The sequence below is a fragment of the Vollenhovia emeryi genome, unplaced genomic scaffold (genome assembly GCF_000949405.1).
Source record: "Vollenhovia emeryi isolate VEMERY1.0 unplaced genomic scaffold, V.emery_V1.0 DF939228.1, whole genome shotgun sequence".
Classification (NCBI taxonomy): Eukaryota; Metazoa; Arthropoda; class Insecta; order Hymenoptera; family Formicidae; genus Vollenhovia; species Vollenhovia emeryi.
In genome coordinates, this window is record NW_011967138.1 from 199,556 (window position 1) to 208,281 (window position 8,726).

Consider the following 8,726-nt stretch of genomic DNA (forward strand, 5'->3'; position numbering starts at 1 on the left):
GACGCCCCGCGCTCTCGCGCTCCGCTTCTCCCGGGCCGCGACGAGCGCGGTGGCCTCGTCTCGCCGGCGAGGCCACCACGCCCGTGCGGGAGCAACGTTGACGTGCTGGCGCGTGTTTTCGCGCCCGAGGCCGTCGCCGCTCGCGACGGCCGTTCTCGTCGATGACGCGAGGCTCGGCCTAGGCACGGCTGACGGGGACGCGAGCCGATAGTCGCCCGCGAGAGCGGAGCGCAATGATTCACCCGACGGGATGTTACTTGCGAGAAATGAACCCCCCGACTTGTACTCGCCGTTTACGTAAGAGCGACGGGCGACCGCGTGCGTATTAATTGTTACGTCTCTGTTTCCCCAGCGCGGTGGGTAAAACGTGCTTGTTGATAAGCTACACCACCAACGCATTTCCCGGGGAGTACATTCCAACGGTGTTCGACAATTACTCGGCGAATGTGATGGTAGACGGGAAGCCGATCAATCTCGGCCTGTGGGACACCGCGGGACAGGAGGATTATGACAGACTACGGCCGTTGTCCTATCCGCAAACCGACGTCTTTCTGATCTGCTTCTCGCTGGTGAACCCGGCGAGCTTCGAGAACGTGCGCGCCAAGTGGTATCCGGAAGTGCGCCACCACTGTCCGGCCACTCCGATTATCCTGGTCGGCACTAAGCTGGATCTGCGCGAGGACAAGGAGACCATCGAGCGTTTGAAAGACAAGAAGCTGGCCCCCATTACTTACCCTCAGGTTTGTCCCGATTACAGAAAGGCTCGGCTGGTATTTAATCGAAGAACATGCATTTAGATATTAGATACATAATAAGATAGAGAAAGGGAATAATAGTGACTGTGAAATCAATCTTTTGTACTTTAGCGTAACAAATACGTTGCGAGTTATAAAATCAAGAAAATTGATAGTTTCCACTGGCATATCGAATAGTTGTAATGAATATTTCGAGCGTCACTACTTGAATATGTGTCTCATATACTGGGTTCGGCAGGGCTTGGCAATGGCAAAAGAGATCGGCGCTGTGAAATATTTGGAGTGCTCCGCCCTGACGCAGAAAGGCTTGAAGACTGTGTTCGACGAGGCGATACGCGCCGTGCTGTGCCCCGTTCTACAAGTGAAGCCAAAGCGCAGATGTTTCCTTCTATAATATTAAATGTATCCCTCTTTGCACGTTGGTACTGGAATGTGTTAAAAAAGTGTCCTCGTCGTCTCATCTCCAGTGTACCAATTGGATCGATTCGGGTGAATTACCGACTATTTGGAACCCCAGTTGTACCAGCCTACGTCAGCAAAGAGGCTGCAAACATCTGCCAGCACATAAGCGCACAAACGTCAGTTCGGTATAAATTTCCAGCGAGCAAAACTAAAGAGGGTTCACAGGGAATCGTGAGAATTCGCAAAGTATAAATTTACTCTTACGTGGCCTCCAGCACACCCTAAGGAAAAGAAAAATTAAGGAGGTCTCCTGCTGTCTACGCGAGTAAAAAAAAACAACTTCCAGTCTAGACAGTCTGATTATATTATATAGGGCTATAAATGCGAATCGACTGGATGTTCTAAGCGAAAGGAGTGTAAAAGAAGCCAAAATAACTGAACTAACCGCTGTACAGTATACTAGAAGTACGTTAATAATATTACAATTAATAATTATATAATGAATGGTAAAAGAAAAAAAAAGCAAATATTACCATATGATTGTATAAGCGTCCGAACACTGACTGTATAACACTGATCAGTTTAATCAAAGAGGAAAACCATTTTATGCTATTTGCTATTGTACATTTTAGGTAGGACACGTATAGTTAACGCATTTAAAATGGAAAAAAAAAGAAAGCCCGTAGTTTTCCTTATCGCGAAGGATTTCAATATGCATCAAGATATGAATTCAAGGAGAGAAAGAGAGAGAATATTTTTTAGAGATATGTGCGTAGAATACATGGCAAACCCCTCTCCTGTTTGGACGATATTCGTATAGATGTTCATTGTAAATGTGAATAATGGTAACCCCACGCATATACACATTTCTCCAAGTACTTAGAGCAACCGCAAGTATTTTCTCTTGATTCCGAACATTCGACGCAATATACGACGTGTGTCCCAAAAGTATCCGACCTCTGCATATATCCATCCTATTGCGGAAAACAGGCATTCAGTATTTAAGGTGGACCTTTAGAAGTACCCCAAGAAGTACCAAGCGGTACGACCCAACACCTGTTCAGTCGGCAACGGTACGCAGTTGTGTGAGCGTCGCTCACTCCATGGATAAAGATATATGCAGAGGTCGGATACTTTTGGGACACACCTCGTATGTTGTCGAAAGCTTTAAACGAAGCTTCGACAGAGCTGCTTTCACAAAGGGAATCCGTTAGCCTCTGAATCTGTTACGTTCGTGAAGGTCCTAGGTTTATTTGAGAAATTGTATATAAAATCCAATTGAAGGCGTTAGATGCGTTAATGCCATTCAATGTTCACTGTGCACGTCCTATATTTAATTCTGTTCATACGCAACGGTTTAACAATAGTTTCGCTTTGATGGTGAGTTCATGACGATTTTGAAAACGAACAATTAACCGGTAGGCACGCGAGAAAGATTTCAAAAAAAAAACGACCTGATAGTTACATTTTTCCAAGCGGAGTCGGTAGCGCAGCGGCCGCATAACATGGCTTCCTTCTTCCACTAAATTGGTTAACATTATCGTAAATGTTACGTACCATAATTTAAGAAAAGGAAAAAAAAATAGCTAACTGTACAAGAGTTCTAGATGTATGTGATATAAGTATAAATGTTAAGCCGAGTTTAACGATTTCTCTGCTCCGTGTTGTCCTGAGCTTGCGAGCGTCTCTTGCGCGATATCATCTGTGATTAGGGCGCACAAATTCATCGCGTCCTATCTCACAGGTATTTATCGTGTTATCGGGCTGGAATCGAAAAGGAAAAAAAAAATAAGGAAAAGAGGGATGTGACGCTGCATTTAGAAGCGACAAGCGGGATATAGCGAAGCAGAGGACGCGTGAATGTTCGCGTGTGAGAAAAACCGAGAGACTGTCGTGGAAGAGAGAACGCGAATATGAGAGGCACGAGCGTGTACGTGTGTCATGAGAGAGAAAATTCGCTATAACATAACAATTGTACATAAATGCTGAACTTGAAATGTATTCCTACTTATTACCACGTATAGTATACGACTTTTACGTGCACACGCATGCGTATAGTATAAGTGGTAATTCGAATCGTATACATTTATACATATATATATATAAATAGATATATATATATAAGTCGCTGATCGAATCTAAATCGTTACTTGTTTTTTATATATATATTATAAATATATATAAAACAAAACGCGGGGGAAGGGAGGGGAAGCTGGACCAAGACCTAACTAGACTCTCAATCATCGCAGATCCTTATTAATCTCTGTGCAATCTGTTTGAGAAAGAAATGAAGATTCGGTCCGTACGGAAAAAGAATCATAAAACTATTGTAACTAAATATGCTTTATTAAATGGGTGTTTATTAAACATTCTGCTAATTCCCTCGCCGAGAGAAAACAATCATTACGGACACCGACGCACAATGTACATTATTACGCGGCAGTGTCGTAAAACGTGTTGATCAGCGCCGATATCTGGTCGGGGGTGTACTTTATGTACTTGGCCGGATTCTTCGAGAACGAGGTGCCGCGATACTTGTTGTAGAACGCGGCGTACAGCGGTACGATCGCCTCGTGCAGTTCCTTCCTTAATTCCTCGCGTAAACATCGATCAGGTACCGAGTACGAACGCTGACACTTGGCCACTTCCTCGAGTTCTCGCGCGAAGCCCAAGAACTTCTCCTTCAACATTTTGGCGGCGAGATCTGTGCGAGGGGGAAGAAAACGCGCGTGCAGAAATTAATGCGACTAACGATAAGTCTAGATCCGCTAATTGTTGACAACTTCCGTGATTGTTTCAAAGATTAGACTAACAATACACGATATTGTGAATGCGATCTAAAACACGTATGTTTGCTACTTCTTTCTGTGACTTAAGTATTTACAATTTTACTTATGGCTCCGTTGAAACTTTATGTTTAAGGTGAACAAACCTGGCTCGTCTGCGAGATACGATCGGGCCTTGGCAAACGTCGTAGTAACGTAATTGGTTTTGTCTTTGAGAAGTAGATCGTGATATGTTTGTTCCGCACTTGGCTCGGCCAGCAAGAGCAGCTCCATAAGAGAACTTCGGCCGAGAGCGTTAACCACGTAATTATGGTTATTCAGCCGAAATAAAGCTCGTAAAGCGAGATCGGAATAAGACGCGTCGCTTTTACTCACTAGCGCCAGATTCAATTGAGCTAGAACCTTTTCTGTAAGAAGACAAAACGGACTCTCGTTCAAACGGACGACGTTCCCACAGCGGTATCTCGGCCGCTTTAAATTACATTGATTTACAGAAAATAAACCAATCGTAATGGGCATCAACTTACTGACGTATACACCGAGAACCATTTTATGTACATTTTCCGGATCTTTCGAGTACGACGCGGACTGATCCGTGAAGAGATTACGCCGGAGAACGGCACCAGCCATGTCCGCGTATTCAGCCAGCTGTTCCAGAAAGACCAGGACGTTACTGGTCCCCTCCGCCACGGTGCCGTCCCTCGGCAGACCCGCGCCGGATTCATTTCTCACGCTTTCCGCAAACTCCTCCAAGGCTTTAGCACCCTGCAAAATTAAAGGGCCCGTTGCGTTATGTTGGCCACGCGTCTTTATTCCTAATTTATGACACGTAAGCAAGAGCGCATAAATACAATTGTAAAGAATTTATCTGTTTTTATCCGCAGCAAATTCTTTCGTCACTGCGTTTTATATTAATATCGTACGTTGCTGCTGTGTATTAATATTTCTTGAAAGTGAACGATTCAATTTGCATATTGGAGTCGTTTCTTTCAGTAGGCAAATTTATCAAAATATCGCGCGTAAAACGGTGTCGAAAATGTATAAAATCACACGATGGGACTTTCTTTCTCTGTACAATGATTCATTCAATGAGCATATCTATGCGTTTTATCGCGAAACCGCCGTTTACATCAACCGGAAGACACATTACTCACGTTTTCATTCTTTTAGATACTGTATGAAACACGTTTGCCGATAAGGCATGCTATAAATGCATTTCTCAAAGGGCACTGATTAAGTATCTGCGAGAAACCGATAATTTCAATGCTTTATGAACTGACGAGGCTTTTAAACCCTGATAATTCATTGAAAACATTTTAATTGTGAATATTAATTCACGATCTCGTCATTTGAAAGACAAATTCAGATCATACAGGCAGAGGCGTCCACTGGCTCTTCCTTAAAAGGTATATAAATCTCTTTTCTTTATCAAAGGGAGAGCAAAAATGTTTCATTTTTTTCCAGATTTATATACCAAGATGTATGTAAATTTTCATTTATTTTAATTTTAGAAGTTTGAATCATGCCCCTACGTGGAGGAAAACTCCTGCGGACGCCCTTACACAGGAAGCCGTTCAAAGAATAAAGATTTTTTGTTAAGAAACATTGACGAAACACGTACGGTTGTGTGTAATGTGTCGAGTACGGACGCGAACTTGGAGCGGAGCGCGTAGTCGCAGCCCTCGACCGTTCGCTCGAGATCAGGCTTCAGCTCGCCGAGGTGCTTCAAAATCGGGAAGACCACGAGAACGGCGGAGAAGTCGCGTCTCGTGATGCAGCGTTTGGCGCGAGTGGCTATGCTGTCGCCGTCGTGCGCCACCAGGTCCATCGCGTCGCGCACGGTGGCCTCGAGCACCTGCGCCTGCAGGGACGCCGGCAGGATCTTGGCGACCAGCGCGCGCTCGGCCTGTATGAGCTTGTGCAGGCCGGCCGCCAGCAGGAGATAGTTCTCCATCTCCTGCTCGTCGGGCGCCGCGTCCTCCATCGAGTACGGGGCGAGCTGCAGCGCCGGTTTCCTGGACACCGAGTTCAGAGCCAGGTTCAGCCTCGTCGTCTGCGACGCCTTCAGCAGCATACGGTTGGCCTTGTCCAACGCGTGCTGCAGCCGCCGCGACGCTTTACGCCCCGCGTTCTCCTGCCCGTCTATGGAGTGGCGGTTGGCGAACTTGGCTCGCTGCGGACAACACGTTACGTTAGCGCGGATAACAAAGAATACGCATTTCTGCACGGAGAGAGATTTCTCTTGACATTTATCCCGAAACTCGCATGATCGTGGGACAACGTGGGCATTTTAAAGAACTTTGTGAGCTTTTCGAAATTTTGCCACATACATTTTACTAGTAAACGCATGGTAACATTTCAAAAACTCTCATAAAATTCTTTTAAATGCCGCCCCACGATTATATAGTTTCCGGAATAAACCTCAAAAGAAAATTGTCTCCATGTACATGTATACTGTTTTCTCACAGGCATGGGACTTCCACCGTGAGTGCTACCGCCGCTGGCGCTCCTCTGATGTTCCTTGAGCAGCAGCAGAGATCTCAGGACAATGGCGGAGCGTACGGAAGCGTACATCTTGGTGTGCCTACGGTGGCCCCTTTCCTCGAGCCAGCCGGCGATCTTGAGCAAGTCGCTCATAACGCTCTCGGGCAGTTGGCACAGTGACTGCGGCGCGTCCTCGCCGCTGGTGTCCTCGTCGGAGCCGATCAGATCCAGAAGCACGATGGGAAGGATCGGTCTACTTTGGCGATTGAGAATTTCGTGGAACTCGGCGTAGAGCGACTCCAGGCCGATCGAGAAGAGACCCGTGACGTTCTGCAGCTCGACGGAGCTGGGATTGTTTTTCTGGAAGTACCGCTGAGCGTTGTACAGTCGGTTCATAGCATCGAGAAAGCCGTCCAGGCCGCCGGGCCCGCTCGGCTCGGCGCGCACCACGGCCTCCACCTCCTGACACACGCCGTAGTATCCAATAGCATGGTCCAGCACGCTTAAAGTCCTCTCTATATCTGTAACGCGAGAGAGCGAAGAGGAGTGTCGACGAGCTGTTAGACAAGCGGCCTTGAGAAAGGATAATGCCTGAATGCGTACTGTGTTGCTGAGCTTGGAGATTCCCAGTCTCGTTGTAAACAGGAAGTATCGTACGGCGCAGCGTGGCTAAACGGTCCTCCAGGGAAGAGAGTATCCCCACGACGCCGCTCGTCAATCGCCGACTGCGCTCCTCCGCATCCCTCAGGGCTTCCAGCGCCGCGATCTCCGACTCCAACTTGCACTGTATCTCGAAGCGCCTCTCGGAGGTGTCGGCGCGCGTCGCGTGCATGCTGCCGTCGCCGGGTGTTCCGGGTGTGCGGATTGAAAATGGGGACCGATTAATCCAGCGAGTCCCTATCAGACGGCCATGAGCCGATCTCTTTGGCCGCCAGTATTATCTCTGGAGCCTAATGGAAGGCCGGAGAACTCCAGCTATCTGCAACACATCGGGCGCCCGAAAGAAGGCAAGTTTTACATTTGTCAGTTTCAAGCTGCCGTTACTGTTTCTCTCCCAACCGCGTTATCGCCGACGTTGCAACGTGACATTGATCTGACAGCTGTCCGCTTGGTCTCTCGCGTCGAGTTTACGCAACGTCGGCCCACGGGGGATCGTCGCGTCGCCGTGCCGACTATCGATATAATTATACGTCTATCATATACCATTGATATACATCCCCCGTTTACATGTTCCAGCGATTCCGTGTCTCGGAACTCCTCGGCTCATCCCAGCTCATCCGCCGCGAGCCGACGGCAATCGAGGTCACCTCAGGTTAGGTGAGACGGCCGACGGGGCCCCAATCGGAGACTCGCCGAGGTAACCTCCCTTTTCGAGCCGTCACGTAAGGGCTGATCCAGACAGATGTGCGGTTTACACAACGGCGAGCAGCCAATCGCGCGCCTCGCGCGCGCAACATGGCGACGTGTCCCCCCCCCTCGAGTCGCGTGATTGGTTCACTTTTACCGTCGGCCGCGATTAACGTTGGCCTCGCGACTCGCGAGTCGCGCACATTCCGCCTCGTATACGACCACGCGTCTGAAGTCATCGCCGGACGGTCGGATCGTCGCGCGCGCGAAGGAATTTTGCTAAGGCAACTGATTGTTAAGGCAAGTAACGCGCTGTACGGTCATGGTCAGAAAAACTGTCCGACGTTTTACAGTAAGTTTTCGGGATTATTCGTATGTATCATAGATATTTGTACATATCGTTCCTTTGCTCTAATAATACGTAGCTGCACGTGACCGTGAACAAACGCTCGATAATCTCTCGCATGATAGACTGTATTTCCGAAATTTATCGTACAACGGCGGACAAGCTTTCTTACGACTGTACGCTAGGAATCACTTGATGCCTTCCCACGAATTTGTACACGTGTCAACACATTCATACATTTTGCGTCTATCCTGAGAATCACCGATGCCTTCCTATATGAGTTTGTTTTCCGTTCCCGCACTGTTGAACTAGTGCAGTATAGTTGGAATGAGAAAAAAAAATACTTGTCATATAGCGTTTTCCACTGGGAAAGCTAGTCCATATATTTTCAGTGTTTAATGTTCTTCTTCTTCTTCTTCTTCTTCCTCTTCTTCTTCGGGTTTTTTTTGGCTCCCAGTTTCTTGTGTTTAATGTTCTACCAGAGAGAAACCTGAGAGTGGCCATGCCGACATTTTACTCGATACAGTTTCAGGCGTTTCAGGGGACTTTTTGCGCCCTTAAGCCCGTATCAGACTACGGATTGGGATTGGGATTAGATTGAAATTT

At 47.4% G+C, this 8,726-nt stretch overlaps 3 protein-coding genes across 3 annotated transcripts in view; 2 read left to right on the plus strand and 1 right to left on the minus strand.

The window, feature by feature from the left end:
* Positions 1 to 335: 335 nt before the first annotated feature.
* LOC105560560 (ras-related protein Rac1) lies at positions 336 to 2,929 on the plus strand (the record flags this gene model as incomplete). Its single annotated transcript, XM_012009771.1, has 2 exons — positions 336 to 740; positions 994 to 2,929. Coding segments are annotated over 2 exons (561 nt in total), but the record flags the coding sequence as incomplete, so codon positions are not given.
* A 555-nt stretch (positions 2,930 to 3,484) lies between these two features.
* On the minus strand, positions 3,485 to 7,911 carry LOC105560492 (exocyst complex component 7). The gene is made up of 7 exons (XM_012009655.1): positions 7,631 to 7,911; positions 7,031 to 7,406; positions 6,410 to 6,948; positions 5,565 to 6,116; positions 4,471 to 4,708; positions 4,090 to 4,350; positions 3,485 to 3,861 (listed from the first exon to the last, which is right to left on the minus strand). The coding sequence occupies exons 2-7, from the start codon at positions 7,257 to 7,259 to the stop codon at positions 3,590 to 3,592; spliced, it is 2,091 nt and encodes a 696-aa protein (XP_011865045.1). The 5' UTR covers positions 7,260 to 7,406; positions 7,631 to 7,911; the 3' UTR covers positions 3,485 to 3,589.
* A 57-nt stretch (positions 7,912 to 7,968) lies between these two features.
* The window catches only part of LOC105560494 (phosphoribosyl pyrophosphate synthase-associated protein 2), a 6,826-nt gene continuing 6,068 nt past the window's right edge, over positions 7,969 to 8,726 (plus strand). Inside the window, exon 1 of the mRNA XM_012009658.1 lies at positions 7,969 to 8,074. The gene's annotated coding sequence lies outside the window, so the exon portion shown is untranslated. The remainder of the gene's footprint in view (positions 8,075 to 8,726) is intronic.

Excerpts from the sequence above, each read along its gene's own strand:
- LOC105560492 (XM_012009655.1), bottom strand. The coding sequence starts at position 7,259 with ATGCACGCGACGCGCGCCGACACCTCCGAGAGGCGCTTCGAGATACAG. Across the intron at positions 4,709-5,564 it reads TCGACACATTACACACAACC|GGTGCTAAAGCCTTGGAGGA; the intron begins GTACGTGTTTCG and ends TTAATTTTGCAG. Across the intron at positions 3,862-4,089 it reads GTATCTCGCAGACGAGCCAG|ATCTCGCCGCCAAAATGTTG; the intron begins GTTTGTTCACCT and ends CCCCTCGCACAG.